We start from the raw sequence: 15607 nt of genomic DNA, 5'->3' as shown, positions 1-15607 counted from the left end.
CAATGGCATCCTGGCCTGCATTAGGAATAGTGTGGCCAGCAGGAGCAGGGAGGTCATTGTACCACTGTACTCTGCATTGGTTAGGCCACACCTTGAGTACTGTGTCCAGTTCTGGGCCCCTCAATTTAAGAAGGACATCGAGACACTTGAACGTGTCCAGAGAAGGGCAACAAGGCTGGGGAGAGGCCTTGAGCACAAGCCCTGTGAGGAGAGGCTGAGGGAGCTGGGATTGTCTAGCCTGGAGAAGAGGAGGCTCAGGGGTGACCTCATTGCCCTCTACGACTACCTGAAGGGAGGTTGTAGCCAGGAGGGGGTTGGTCTCTTCTCCCAGGCAACCAGCACCAGAACAAGGGGACACAGTCTCAAGCTGCGCCAGGGGAGGTTTAGACTCGAGGTGAGGAGAAAGTTCTTCACTGAGAGAGTCATTTGCCATTGGAATGAGCTGCCCAGGGAGGTGGTGGAGTCACCATCCCTGGAGGTGTCCAAGAGGGGATTGGACGTGGCACTTGGTGCCATGATCTAGTCATGAGGTCTGTGGTGACAGGCTGGACTCGATGATCCTCAAGGTCTCTTCCAACCTTGGTGATACTGTGTGATGCTGTGTGATAGATGCCCCATCCCTGGAAACATTCAAAGTCAGGTTGGACAGGGCTCTGAACACTTTTTGCAGTTGGTGTTGGACCAGAAGACCACTACAAGTCCCTTTCCAACTCAAACTATTCTATCATTCTAGAGTTCTATGAAATCGCCTGCCGTGGAGTCAACACATTACTTGAAGTTCAAACAGTAACAACCTGACAGGCTGATTTTTCATATTTTAACACCAGTACAACTGGTAAGCAAACAGAGGCCACGTGACAGTTGCATGTTGAGGTGGCAAGTGATAAAAGTAGTGGAGATAAAAAGTAATATGGGGTCATCACTATTTAAGAAGGCATCTAATCTATTTGGAAGGACAAATTATTCCTATATAGATACGCTGAGCTCAGGCCAGTGCACAAGACCAGGTCTGCTGAAGGCTCTAAGATCTTTGACAAACTAAAGTTCTCACCTTCCCAGCTAATGCTCAACAGTGTTTGTGTTCATTTGGGGCCACTGAAGCTTACATATATTACACTAAATGGATCAAGATGACAATAAAGAGGGTTGAGCACTTCTGGGCACCCACAATACTTAATATGATTACCACTACAATAGTCACTGTACTCTGCATTAGCTCTTTATTTTAATCTTTATTTTTAACATGAAGTCAGCTCTAATTTGCAGTTTTCCATCTTCCACACCACAGCCATAAGGAGCTGGGGTAGGTGACATCTCTGTAGCCCTTTCAACCGGAGTGATGCTCTCCTGGTTTGAGGCCAGGCAAATCTTCTCTTGCCCCAGGGAAGGGGCAAAAGAATGGCACTCACACAAATGGACTGCAGAAGTGATGGAAAGTTTAAATGGAAAACCAGCAAGTGTTTTACAGAAGCTACAAGAACAGTGACAAAAGAATCCCAAAGCATACAGGGTCCCCTATAGCACACCCAGAAGCCTCCCAACACTTTCCATCTCCCCACCTGAGGGTATACCCAAAACCCCCAGAGCTCCTTCTTCCCCCCACACTGCTAGGCTAGTCTCAGGCTGGCCAGGTCTGAGACTGCCTTCTCCCTTCTCCTGGCATTAAGCCTAGCCAGGCCTAAGAGGCCTTAAGATAACTCCCCCACCATTACCCGATAGGGAGCATCTCCCACAGGAGCAGAGAGGGAAGAAAGAGGAAGAGAATGACTTTGCAGATGGATTTACAGGGCACAAGATATTATGGGTATGAAATACACTATTTCCTGTGTCCACCTACTGGGTTGGACACTCAGGACACTGGAGGTGTAGCTTGTATGGCAGTAACAGGAGGCACCCAGCCTAAACTGCCACAGATGCTTATACAGTTTGCCAACAGTGGCCACTACTTTCAGTTAGGAATTTCAAACACTGAGAGGATGATAGCCATTACCTGATTATCAGTTACACTAAGCTATTATGTGGGACAGGAAGAGGATTTTGGATCAAACTGAGTATATAGGGAGCAACCTGAAATCAGTGTCCCGGTCCAGAACATGCCAGCTTACCATTTACACAGATACATGACCCATATCCAGTATCAGCATTCTGCCTGCCCTGGTAAGGGAGGTCAGTTCACAGCCTTCTCTTAATGATCTTCCCAAAAGTCTCGTCCAGAGATTAATCCAATTAAGACTAGCCCTAAAAGAGCTGACACAATCACAGTGTAGAACGAGAATACCATTTCCCTCCCCACCCCCTAAATTCAGCTCCTCTTTTGCTTTGAGTGAACAATCTAAGTTATGGGTAACAGCAATAAAAGATCATTATTCACCATCATCATCTGTTCAATTAATACTTTGGATTTTCAGTCATTGCTCTAGCTAATCCAAACCCTTGTGTAAGGCACCACCAGAGAGACATTCCTGATCCCAAAGGAGCAATTTCCCCCCACCCCTCACCTGCTAGTTATGAAAAGGACAAAAAATTCAGCCACTTTCACTGTTGCTCAGTTGTGCTGATCTCTTGATTTCTAGCTTGGAAAGACAATTCTAACCATCTAGGAAGCATGCTTTCTTGGATCAGGGTGGTTGCTTTCCCTTTTACAGCTTCCCTAGGAAGCATACAATGCTCATACTGCTAGTTTTGGAAACCACTTGCAAAGGGACAAATCAGAGGCATTTAGTTCCACCTTTGAATCCCAACATTTCGTGTAAGAATTTCTCTGCCTGCTAACAGCTTTCTGTTCCGAAGTAGACGCTTCCTCTTCCACCTCAGTAACCCTGTCATTTCAGTAACGCTGTCATTTAGATTTGAAGGGCCATTTTTATTTCTTTTGGATCCTCTGACACGTACTGCAGTTCTCACAGTACTTTTCCCCCCTTCATTGATGCAACTAAAGATACTGAAATTTGTGTGTCATCTACTGGTGCAGCCTTCCTTTCTCTGAAGGGCTGTTGATGAATATAGCTACAGCTAATTGCTATTCTTGAGCAATATAGTGTGCTTTTCAGCAACAGACTGATTTCCAACACAAAAGGAAATCTTAAAGACCATTCTTATGTATGAGAGGAGGTGAAGAAAGGTCAAGGAGTCAGAAAGGTGAGCTTCACAGCACTAGTTGCCAATGTAACCCTGCTCATGACATAACCTTTACAACATTTTAGCAATGTGGGACAGACTGGCTGGAGGTTAATCACTCCCCTTCAACTAGAATTTAGCAGACGGGTAAAAAAGGCATTATTCATTCTAATGTGAGGACACAAAAGCTGCATATCTGAATAACAGCAGATGGAAATAAGCAGCAAATTCTGACTCCAGAAAAGATGAGCCAAGATGCCAAAGTGGTTTCTCACCCTGCTAAATCCTGCAGAGTGACAAAAAGCAGAAGTTAACTTGTGCTGAGAGCTACCTGGAAGGTTTTTGAGCCTTTCAGTCAAGGTGGAGGGTATTCCTAACAAAGCCCAAATTATTCTTATTTTAGCCCACTCAGCAACAGGTGAGAGGCTCAGTGTAGACTTTACTGGACAACTTTCTGGAGGACAAGTTCAGGCATTGGTCATTGTCCACTACAGACTTTTAATTTTACTGGACAATTTTCTGGAGGGCAAGTTCAGACAATGATCATTATCCGTTACAGACTTTTAATTTCACTGGACAACTTTCTGGAGGGCAAGTTCATTGTCCATTACAGGCTTTGAATCTCAAAACCAGGTCATTGCCACTACTTAAACACTTCTCCCCAGAATGTACACTCCTGCTCCCACACGTTTCCTTCACAAGACGACAAATGCTGTCACCTGACACCTTGTTTATGAAAAAAGCATCCTTTAAAGCCTGAGTTGTGACCATTAACAAGATATTCTTGGGCTTGCACTTTGCAAGGCAGCTTGGAAATCCTCAACATAGACTTGCTTTGTTCGTGATGTATTGTAGGGAAGATAAATGAAAGCCAGGTCTTTTCACATCTGAAAGCTGAGGTGTGTTTGGGTGTTTTCTAAAATGGCTTCTCTGAGCTTTCCAAATTTCTAGTGTGAGGGAAGGAATCATGTTAAATGGGCAAAACTATGGAAACTACAATTTCACTGGTTAGCTCACAGTGCACTTTCTTATTCTTTTAATTCCCTTGGACACTTTCTGGCATCACTCCTTTTTTACCTCCCACAATCTTTGCCCCAGGTGAAAGCATTTACTCCTTTATGTCACTGGCACATTAGATGCTGAAGCAACTTGACTGAAAATGTTCATGAGGTTCCTCCTGACAGTCCCACACATTACAGATTCTTTTCTATAGTCCTCCATATGGTGGGGCTTGCTTTGAATTCCCATCAACCATGTGCACCAAACACAGAGATTGAAAAATCACCATCACAACCAATCCATGGCAGGCCTTGGACACAAACAGAAACCCTATGAGGTGCATCCAAACAGCTCAGGTTTATTCTTGGGGTCTTGGAGAGAGAACCCCAGAGGCGGCTTTATCTTGAAGGGCCTCCTCCAGGATGAAATTCAGCATCAGCACAGCATCTCTGAATGAGTTGTCCTCTGACTGAACATAACTCCCTAACTCGGGAGAGTTTAAGGCACAATTGCTGACCGCTCTCTCTCCAGAGGAGATTTTAGTCCACAAATCCCAGACCCACAAAGGCAGGGGCTTCGAGGGCAAGGGCTTTGAGAGCAGGGGCTCTTGAGGTCAGGGTGACTTGTGGGTACGGGCTTTAAGGGCAGGTTTGAGGGCAGTGACTTTGAGGGTATCACAGTATCACAGTAACTAAGGTTGGAAGAGACCCCAAGGATCATCAAGTCCAACCTGTTCCAACAGACCTCACAACTAGACCATGGCACCAAGCGCCACGTCCAATCTCCCCTTGAACACCTCCAGGGACGGCGACTCCACCACCTCCCTGGGCAGCCCATTCCAATGACGAATGACTCGCTCAGTGAAGAACTTCTTCCTCACCTCGAGTCTAAACCTCCCCTGGCACAGCTTGAGACTGTGTCCCCTTGTTCTGGTGCTGGTTGCCTGGGAGAAGAGACCAACCCCCTCCTGTCTACAACCACCTTTCAGGTAGTTGTAGAGGGCAATGAGGTCACCTCTGATCCTTCTCTTCTCCAGGCTAAACAATCCCAGCTCCCTCAGCCTCTCCTCGTAGGGCTTGTGCTCAAGGCCTCTCCCCAGCCTTGTTGCCCTTCTCTGGACACGTTCAAGTGTCTCGATGTCCTTCCTAAACTGAGGGGCCCGGAACTGAACACAGTACTCAAGGTGTGGCCTAACCAATGCAGAGTACAGGGATGGGAGGCTTGTGGGTGAGGACTTTGTGAACAGGGGCTCTGAGGGCGGGAGGTTTGAGGGTAAGTGCTTTGAATGCAGAGGCTTCGAGGGGGGAGGCCCTGCAGACACGGCACAGTCCCGGCCTGCCTAAGAGGTGGGTGGTGACGCCGGCCGAGCGCCTCCCAGACCCAGTTTCCTCGCCGGGGAGGTAAAAGGGGCCACCGTGGCGGCTGCTATCAGCGAAACCCCAGCGGTCATCACATGAGGGCAACCCCCTCGAACCTTGCCGGGCTGCCCTCCTAAAAGCCCACCTTCCCTCTCCTCGACCCTGCAGCCCCCTGCTCTGCGGCACCCGTGGGCGGTGCACGTACTCACGACTGCTGCAGGGCTTCGGCGGGGGTGGGCGAGAAGGAGGAGAAGAAGGAGGAGGCGGAGGAAGGGCAGGTGTCCCTTGCGGCCGCTCGCTCCCTTCTCGCCGGTTGCTCGAACTGCCTGTCTCTCTCTTCCCCGTCTCCCCTCACAGCTCTTTATCAGGGTTTGAGCCCCGAGCCCGCGGCTGCACGCCGTGCCCACACGTCCCCATCGTCACGCCTGAGAGGGCGCGGCGGGGCTGCCGGCGGGGGTGGGCGCTCCCACTTCAGCGGAGCGTTCGGCGGAGCGCGGCTTAGAGCGGCTGCGGGCAGGGAGGAGGCAGGACGCCTCCCGTCCGCCCGCTGGCCCGTCCCGGCTCCGGCTCCGGCTCCGTTCCGCCCTCCGGCTGCTGTTCTGCCGAGGGGAAGGCGAGCGGTGCTGGCCGTCGGGGGCCGCCGCTCTTCGCTCCCCGGGAAACTTCAGTCAGTTGCCGGGGAGCGTCCACTAGCCGCCCCGAGGGGTCGCTTCGGTGTAGGATAGCGGTCACTTGTACGCCAGCGAGATGGGGAGGACCCTGAGACCCGATGACATCAACCCCCGGACGGGGCTGGTGGTGGCTTTGGTCAGCGTCTTCCTGGTGTTCGGCTTCATGTTCACTGTGTCCGGCATCAAGGGAGAGACACTGGGGGACATCCCTCTGTTGGCCATAGGCCCGGCCATCTGCCTGCCGGGCATCGCCGCCATCGCCCTCACCAGGAAGACCGACGGCTGCACCAAATGGCCTAAGAACTTCAAGTGTCCATGCTGCAAGGAAGTCAAGGACCGAGATGTCATGGAGCTGCTGAGGACCCCCTCAGACCTGGAGTCTGGCAAAGGGAGTTGTGATGAGCTGGCCAAGAAAGCTTACCAGAAGGACAGGAGAGTGCTGCGGGGAGAGGACTCTGTGTCTGTCTGCACTACCACCACCACCACCACCATGGGAGAGTGCAAGAGCCTCATCAGAAAGGTGGAGCAGGAGGAGATGCTGAAATACCTGGAGACCTGTTATCCAGAGATGCCGGGGAATGTGTTCGTGGGAGATGGCTCCACATACAGTGCCTTGGAGAAGAAGAGCTCTTCTCCAACCACGAACAGTGCTACTTGCCCTGACATTGAAGACAACATTTTTGTTGCTCCTAAAGACAGTATTATTGTCTGCTCTTACAAGGACAACAGCCCTTATGACAGATACTGTTGTTACATAAACCCTACTGGAGTCAACTCAGACCAGGAGACCATAGTGTGAAAGATGCAAACTTTATGTATGTGTATGTGTACAAAAACTACAACTTCGACTTCTTGATAGGGGATAATATAGCTGACTGCACTGCATGGGACAATCCTGATACTATTACAGTTTAACCTGGTATGTGACTGATACTCAAACCTTTTGTGCCTGAAATACTCTTTCTGTAAGTAAACAAGCATGTTCAAAGGTTAAAGAATTCAATTCTTCATTTTGGGGAAAAAGAAATGACATTTTAATTCTATTTTCTCCCTTTCCTTCTCTCTTGTTTTCCTGCTGCCTATTGTAACCAAGCCCATAGACACACTGGCAGGAAGGCAGCAGTGGCTATCAGCTGAAATCAGGAGTTGAATCAAAACTCTGGAGCTGTCTGCAGGACAGAATGTGTTGCTCTGTGGCTGAGTGGGTCTCAGCAATAGTGTCGCTTTGCTTTAGGAGGGACTGAGAGAAGTCAGCATGCACTCCAATAGCTGGTAGATGTTAGGGAGTGTAGAAGTGGTTTGCCTCTCTCCCTTCATTTTTGTGGCATGATTTTATTTTCCTCTGCTTCAAGGAAATGATGTGCTGACCCTGTGGGCTCTTCTGAAAGTCTCCTAGGAGCCAAATAGGCTCAGGGGGGATTTAAAAGACTAATCCATCAATAGCATGCAAGGTACAGGTTTTATAGCCTCATTCCGTGCTGATACTGAGTTCACTGGAATGTTTCAAACGCTGAGGTTTTACAGGCAGACCTGACAAGTAGATTACATGATCATGACAGTTCTTGCAGAGACTAGGAGCAGATGTCAGTGGACTCAGGGTCTTAAAGGTACAGTTAAGTACTTCTAAAGTTGCTTAGGGAATAGACTTCCATGGGTTTTATTGGGAGCTGGATCTGACTCTTCTGAAAATGCCATTTTCATGTGCCTTTGATAAAATACCAGATGTTTCTCTGTGAGTGATGAATGGTTACAGTCCACTCAGGGGTCTCAAAGGCATGCTTTACTGTGGGACAGAACAGAGGACCTGGCTAGCAGATGTTTTTGTTCACATTTTATGGTGAAACAGTTGGAGAAGTATCAACTGAGTAATGAGTAACCATTCAAATTCTGAGCCTACAGCTTATGTACAGGGACACAAATCCTGACTGTTCTGTCAAACAGTAAATTGCACGTTCCATGCTGTGTGTGAACAACTTATGTGGCCTCTACTGTGTAGGTTACAGACATGTGGTATAATGTGGTGTACATGCTAGGCAGCTACTTCAAGGGTAAAGGTCTTAGTGAAATGTTTGCTAAATCATGGAGTAATTTGCTACCATTTCACAAAGTCCCAGTTCCTAAAACTAACTCTTACAAATCCAAAAAATCCCCTGTGATGGGAGTCTTAGTGACTGCTATTACTTACTGGTTTATGTAGACCATACGTTGTACCAGACAAATGTATTCAATTACCAGGGTAGGAAAGAAGAAAAATAGCCTTTCTTTTGTAGCAGCCTGAGATGCTGTGTAGAAAGTAGCAAGAAATGCTCCACTGAAATAAGGCATTCTTCACTCCCCATGGAATTCTTTGGAAAGTGAATGGAAACTTTATGAATCTGCTAGTTTGCTTGTTTGGAAACTTCTGTCAAATCCTTACAGACAGTCAGTCTCTGAAGAGGCTTCCAGAAGGAGGAAATACATTTTTTTTCACATAAGATAGGTTGGTTCCTTTCAGAACAAACAAGATGTTAACATTTTGGCCAGGCTTTGGTTGGTGTGGTGGGTTGAAAATTTCCCCCCAACATTAAATTTGCCAGAACAGCTCAGCTGGAAGCAAATGAAAGCTGCATTTACAAGGAAAACTGCAATCTACAACGAATATGTACGAAATGTACAGAATTTGCAGGTATTTACAGTATTTACAGGTATTTGCAATTAGTAAACAGCACAAGGGCCCCCCTGGTCAAAGACTAGGGGAACTGCAACGGCTTCTTCCTTCCCTCTGCTCCTGCTCCCTTGCACACAAAAGGGGCAAGAGAAAGAAGCAAGAGAGCTGTTTTGTTAAGACTTAGCCAAAACAATGCAGCCAAGGTCAAGCAGAGGCCAGCAGAAGCACAAAGTTAGTATCTCCCAGAGTGAAGAAGCCAGAAGAGAGATAGATTGTTTTGCACAACTAGTTTAAGTTCTTTATCTCTTCCAATGGGGTTGTTTAGAACTGTCATTATTTTACTTCTTACACCCAGTAATGATTTCTTTACATTTTACCACTTTCTGTTCAAGATCTGTGAAAAAATTTTAAAGGCATAGCCTAAAACTACCACAGTTGGGCATCAAAATGTTATTAGGATAAAATAGTTAGATAAAACCCCCAAACACCCCTCCCCTCCCCCCAAACACTCCAAAACCAAACCAAAGAAAGCCCAGCAAGTCTGAGTCAGGTAAAATCTCTCAATAGGTAGTTACAGGCAGCTTTGCTGTTCTGGTGTGCCACAGTAGTACTCCGGGAATAAAAACCCATTTATGCTCTGTACACCCTGTGTTTTGTCCCCAGAGTAATGGAATTCCACAGAAACAGACCCTCTCCCTGACATATTCAGCTCCCAATTCCACATAAAAGCACTCTTGTTGTCAGGCAGATTGTCTCCTGCAGGCTTAGTCACTGCAGGACCTTATTCTGTAATGCACAGAGCAGGTTTTTGATGGCACTGGGAAGACTTGTTTCATGACCTCTGAAAGCAACAGTTAAAATACTGCTGATGAACATAATGAGGAATAGAATCTTTCATCGCTTCTGTTCCTAAGGGAAGCAGGTGAGGGGCTCAGCATGTGCCCGTGGGTGGTCAGTATCCTTGAAGACCAGACCCCCAACTAGAAAACAGGCTACCAGGTAGCTGCATGCTGTCTTTTCCAGGGTTGTGAACAATCACTTGCCTTGCATAAGCGAGCAGAGCGTCAGCCCGCTGGGAACCTAGATTTGTATAGTTCTGCAAATATATATAGGAAGAGGTCAAGTTTTTCCATTTTGTCAGGATTAGATGTTCTCTGTCAAAAGTTATACGGGGTTTTACAAGGCAAGACAGCAAACTCTAGTGACAAATGGAATGGTAGATATATATAACTTGAGATACAGCCATGCAGATCCAAGTCATGTGCTTTATTCCCTTCTTAGTGTGAAAACAAGAAAATGTTTGTGTTAAAGCAAGGCTTAATGGGACTGAAATTTTCCCATAATGTAGAAAGAAATATAAACAAATGTTAATTTAACATGTGATATTTACTGGCAATGTCCTTCCACCATGCATTTAGCTGAGGTAAGATTTCATAACAAAATACAAGTTTAAGCAGTATTTCTAGGCTAATCCATCATAATCCACCGAAGCCTTTTATTGAGCACGTGGAAATTTGAAGTTAAAGAAATACATTAGTACTGCCTCTGAAATCTCTATTTTTTTCTGTTCTTTTCTGCTAGTTAAGCAGAGAATTAATTGGAAATGGATTAATTTGGCCATTATAGAACAAGATCTTGTCTGCTTAAAGAGGAATTTTTTTAAATGATTTTTTTCTTTGCATGCAGCATAGTTTTGCCACTAGAAATCTACTGCTTTTTTGATCAAAGATGGCATGACAGCAGCTTCAAGGTTTTTATGCAGATACCATGCCAAGGCCAGAGACATACTTAGGGCTTTATTTTCATTCAGCTTGCATGGTTTCTTCTCATGGTGACTAGAACTCATAGTACCAATGCTGATCTTGGAACAAGCAGGAGTAATTGCGTTGCATTTCAGAAGGACCATCTAGTCCAGGGTCTGAATGTGGCTTCAGGATACCACAGCTGTGGATGTGATTCTAAGCTGTGACCCAGAGGTGAGAGCTTCTTTCTGGCCTTGCCACCTTTAAAACATCTCTTGGTCCAAATCCCACTCCTCATTGCTATTCTCCAGTCAACACACAGAGTTGTAGTGGAGCTCTGTTTCTGGGTTTGATGCCTGGTCTCATTGAAGTCAGTTCCCACATATTTCTTGGCTGTACACTACAAGTGGCAGAGAATATCTTGGTGTTTGAAGAAAACCAGTGAGTTTGGCATTCAGAGCAGGCTTCTAAGATACATATAAAAATATTTTTAGGATAGCATTTGTCATAGTGCTACGGTGGCTTTAACTTAAGAAACAATATGATACAGAGATAGCTGCAGTTTTGTGTTGCCTTGTTTAAATTTCTCCTGTCCTGAATAGCATTTTTACAGTTATACAAGCAAAGCCTAGGAGGTTTAATCAATGTGCAGTTTGTCCTCTTGGAGCACTAAACAATAGCTGGTCCTTTCTGCTTGGAACTGAATGAGTAGGAGGTGAATGTGCTCAGGCTGTGTGTCCCTCCAGACAGATACTGTGCTCTTGATCTGTGTTCTGCAGAAATGTGGTTCCACTGGCAGTTCCTCCCCATTTGAGCTGCAGTCTCTCCACAGTCCTGGCTCAAGTAACTATTTATTATGTTGTATTTAGCTGAGTAACAGCCCCTCTCAGCACTTCTGGTATGTATAAGAATGTTCACAGAGTATGATTCTGCTCTTGACTAGAGTGGTAGAATCTGACCTTACCTATTCATCCTACACAAACTGTTACATTGAGACATCCAACTAAATTTTCCGTCCTTGCTGCACAGGCCTGGGATTTTCCATCTCCATGTAATACCTTTCACACTAAAGGTGCTGAAGAGATGGGCTAGAAATGTGTTGCTGTCAGGCCTCAAAGGCACTTCCAGCCTGATTTTCATGAGGGACCAATCTGTTTCTATGCAGAGCACAGTCTGCACTCAGAACCTTAAATTTCAACAGTGAAGCCATATTGCTAGGTAATGCAGTCCTGACATGGGAGATTTTCTGAGTCTTGAAAAGTTTTGGTGTAAGTTTCTAGTACCAATCATATTAGAACCCATAGAAGAGTTTCTTAATATGTAAACTATAGGATTTTTCTTGACACAGTAACACACAGCACGGAGCTTGCTCTGAGCCCCTTTGTGCTCTGCAGCTTGTCTGAACATGCAGTTCCTACTGGGATGACAACTGGCAGGTTTGTTGTTTCTTTGGGACTATGGGCCCTTTTATGTCTGGCATGTTGAAACAACAGAGTGGATCTAGAATTCACTTCTAATGCTCTCTGGCAAACTTTCATCAGTAAGCATAAAGGTGTCAGTCCTCTCAGTGGAGGAATTCCAAACCTGTATGTCTTTACCAAGCACGGAGGTCCAGCTACAACTGGGTTTTAATCACTCTTTTTCTGTTCAGATGGTCAGTTGCATGGATTAGCCCTGACCATCCAATTGCCAGATGCACACAGAAGTGTTTTAGTATTTTCATTTAAAAAACCCTGCATAATGCCTAGGTGTGTCACACACACAGAGTATCACACAGTATCACCAAGGCTGGAAGAGACCTCAAAGATCATGGAGTCCAGCCTGTCACCACAGACCTCATGACTAGACCATGGCCCCAAGTATACATATTACATACTTGTTTTCAAGAGCAGGTTGTGGAAATCACAAAACCAGAAGCATATTAATTTCAGATCTGCTCAGAGGACCCCTTTGTCTTTCTGACATCTCAGTCAAATTTTTGGCTTCAAGCTTTTTGTTCAAATTTAAAACTCTTTCTGACCTTTAGGAGAAGAGAATTTTTCTAGGAAGAACTCCACTGTGACGCTTTAAGGACACAGGGTTGTTCCAACAGGATAGATACACAGAGTTTAAAAGTCTCAGAACTGTGTTTTATTATATTCCCATATAAAATCCTGGCTCTGTTACTGATCTCAAACTGAAATTTTTCAGTGCTTTGCTTTCAGCATTTCCCCAAATCATTGATAAAAGCCTCGAACCCTTGACCAGTTCTGACAGAGAAAGTACTAGCATTTCTTCTACTATGGTTTCACTATTTCTGGAGTAGAAAAGGGTTAAATGTGGCTCTGGGTTTTGTTCTAGTGAGGCAAGAACAAAAACTAAACCAAACCAAACCAACCAACCAATGAAAAAGTATTAATTATGAAAGCAAAGGAGACCAAAAAGACTTGATAGACCTTTATTTCATTACTTTATTGGATTAACTGTGTTATATCGTGACCACTTAGCAAGCACATTTAGTGCATTCTTCCATATGTGTACCTCCTCCTCCTTACCCTGAACAGGCAGGCAGGCGCCTTAGGTAGAGACAGAGAGTGGTTTTATGTCTGGAGGCAGAATGTAAGAGACACAGGAAAAAACACCTGGTATGTAGTAAGGGTCTGATTAGTTTTCAGATCTCATCAAACCACCATTGTATTTTACTATGAAACGCAGTAGTAACCATTAGCAATTATGTGTACTCATGGACATAAGGATGCTACTACAGTAGCTTCATATTTGAGATTTACTGGATAAGGCAGTACCTATTTGACTGCCATTGAAATCCAAGGCAAAATTCACACAGGTGTAACAGTAAAAACTTAATGTGGAACTTCAAAGCCAAACTTAGTGCTGTATGAAAACCGTTCAGCACTAGAAGTTTGTTCCAAGCAGCCCTTGTGCAGTGGAAAGGAGAGGCACAAGTGCAGAAGGTGGGGCAGTAAGCTCCTGGTCTGAAGTAGGCTGTGGCCAGTATAGTATGGGACACTAAACAACAGAGTGCAGACTCCTGCATGCTCATTGGAAGGTTTCAGTCTTTGGGGTTTCCACACAAACATTCTACTGTCTCAGATCGCAGACTGGTTTGTTTTACATCTCTGCATCAGAAATGCGTTTGAGGAAAATATACATGAAGAGAACGTTGGATGCCAAATGATTATGTCTTTGAATTCCTGATTAGAATGTAGTAATATACAATCCAATGTCTTTATGCTAACTGCTGTGAAGTAGGGGAAAATTCAGGCAGGCTCTAGGAGGACAGAGTACTCATTAGCTGAAAACCAGATGGTAGCCAGCTAGTGAATAATCAGAACACTCTCACATAGCCTTGTCTTTTTCTTGGTCTGAAAGGACAGCCCCAGAAAGACACTTAAAAAACCAAAGACTTACTTTTGAGGTTAATTTAGATGGAAGGGCTACTACTAACTTTTTGGGGTATAAGTGGTATGGGAAAGAGAGATGCTCTACAAGATGGGGAACCTCATGCCAATCTCTTCTTTAGACATCTTCAGGAGACCATGCATGCTCTGGCTGCACAGTCAGGCTCAACATTTACAGTATGCCCTTGAACTGTTTGTAAACAACACCTGATTTCATTCCATTTTTCTTTTCTTTAAATGAATTAATTTTCCTGGTTTGACTAATTAGCTGTAGGAAGAAGCAGACTTTTGTGTTTACACAGAAAGAACCATGGAACTGGAGACCCTCTGCACATATTGATAACAAGCTAAATAAAAGATGTTTACTACCTTATCTAGGGGATAAAGACTAACTTTTTGGTGGCAAAACACAGTCTTTTCCAAGCCAAAAGTTTGAATAAAATCTAGGAAGTTTTACAGCTGGAAATGGATTAACTGTTTTTTGGGTTTGGGTTTTTTTTTTTTGTTTTTTTACTTGTTGGGATTTTTTAAAGTATTGTGGTTATTCAGTCTGCTCCTCAACACTCAAACTGAAACAATACAGTGAAGGTTTATTGATGTCATTAAAGACTTTAATCAGTCAGTTTTTGTGTCGTGTGATTTCTTTAACGTACCTGCCTGAACACTCACCTGTATGTAGATGAAGCTCCAATAAAGAATAATCAAACTGCACAGTCTTTCCATAAAACTCCCACACCAGGAATACAGTATCAGCATCCCTGGTGTTCTTTGCACAACCATGGATAATGAATGACCACTGAGTGAGGAACTGAACATCTGTAAAGTACGTATCTGTGAAGTTCAGTTCCTCAGCTTTGTTGGTGCATGACATGGACAGTGGGATGCACTGTCCATGACTACTAGGTGATATAGACAGTGGGATTGAGTGCACCCTCAGCAAGTTTGCCTGTGACACCAAGCTGCAAGTTTGCTGATGACATCCAGCTGAGTTTTGCAGCTGACTGGAGGGACAGGATGCCATCCAGAGGGATCTGCAAATGCTTGAGAAAAGGGGCCCATGTGATCCTGTTGAGGTTCAACAGGCCAAGTACAAGGTCCTGCACCTGAGTAGGAGCAGTCTGCAGTATTCATACAGGCTTGGGGATGAGTGGATTAAGGGAAACCATTTGGAGAAGGGCTGTGGGGTGTTAGTTAATGAGAAGCTCAACACAACACCACAATGTGGTTTTGCAGCTCAGAAAGCAAATCATATCCTGGGCTGTATCAAAAGAAACATGGCCAGCAGGTCAAGAGAGGTGGTTCTGTCCCTCTCCTCTGCTCTTCTAAGTGCCTACCAGGAGTTCTGCATCAAGCTGTAGGACCCCCGAAACAAGAAGGACATGGACCTGTGCATGAGGTCCAGACAGGTCCAGAAGAGGGCCACAAATATAAGAGGTCTGAAGCAGCTCTCCTGTGAAGACAGGCTGAGATAATTTGGCTTGTTCACTCTGGGGAAGAGAAGGCTCTGGAGAAACCTTATAGAAGCCTTCCAGTATCCACAGGGAGACTTTAAAAAGGCTTTTTACAAGGGCATGTTGTGATACAAGAAGGAGTAATGGCTTGAAAGAGGATAGGTTTAGATTAGCTGTAAGGAAGAAGTTCTTCATTGTGAGGGTTGTGAGGCACTGGAACAAGC

General features: G+C 45.2%; 1 protein-coding gene across 1 annotated transcript; it reads left to right on the top strand.

The window, feature by feature from the left end:
- The first annotated feature begins 6044 nt into the window (after positions 1 to 6044).
- Positions 6045 to 8136, top strand: TMEM215 (transmembrane protein 215). The gene has a single exon (XM_009902133.2). The coding sequence runs from the start codon at positions 6222 to 6224 to the stop codon at positions 6942 to 6944; it is 723 nt and encodes a 240-aa protein (XP_009900435.1). The 5' UTR covers positions 6045 to 6221; the 3' UTR covers positions 6945 to 8136.
- The last annotated feature ends 7471 nt before the right edge of the window (positions 8137 to 15607 follow it).

The sequence above is a fragment of the Dryobates pubescens genome, chromosome Z (assembly GCF_014839835.1).
Source record: "Dryobates pubescens isolate bDryPub1 chromosome Z, bDryPub1.pri, whole genome shotgun sequence".
NCBI lineage: Eukaryota > Metazoa > Chordata > Aves > Piciformes > Picidae > Dryobates > Dryobates pubescens.
This window is presented reverse-complemented; position numbering and strand designations above follow the sequence as displayed.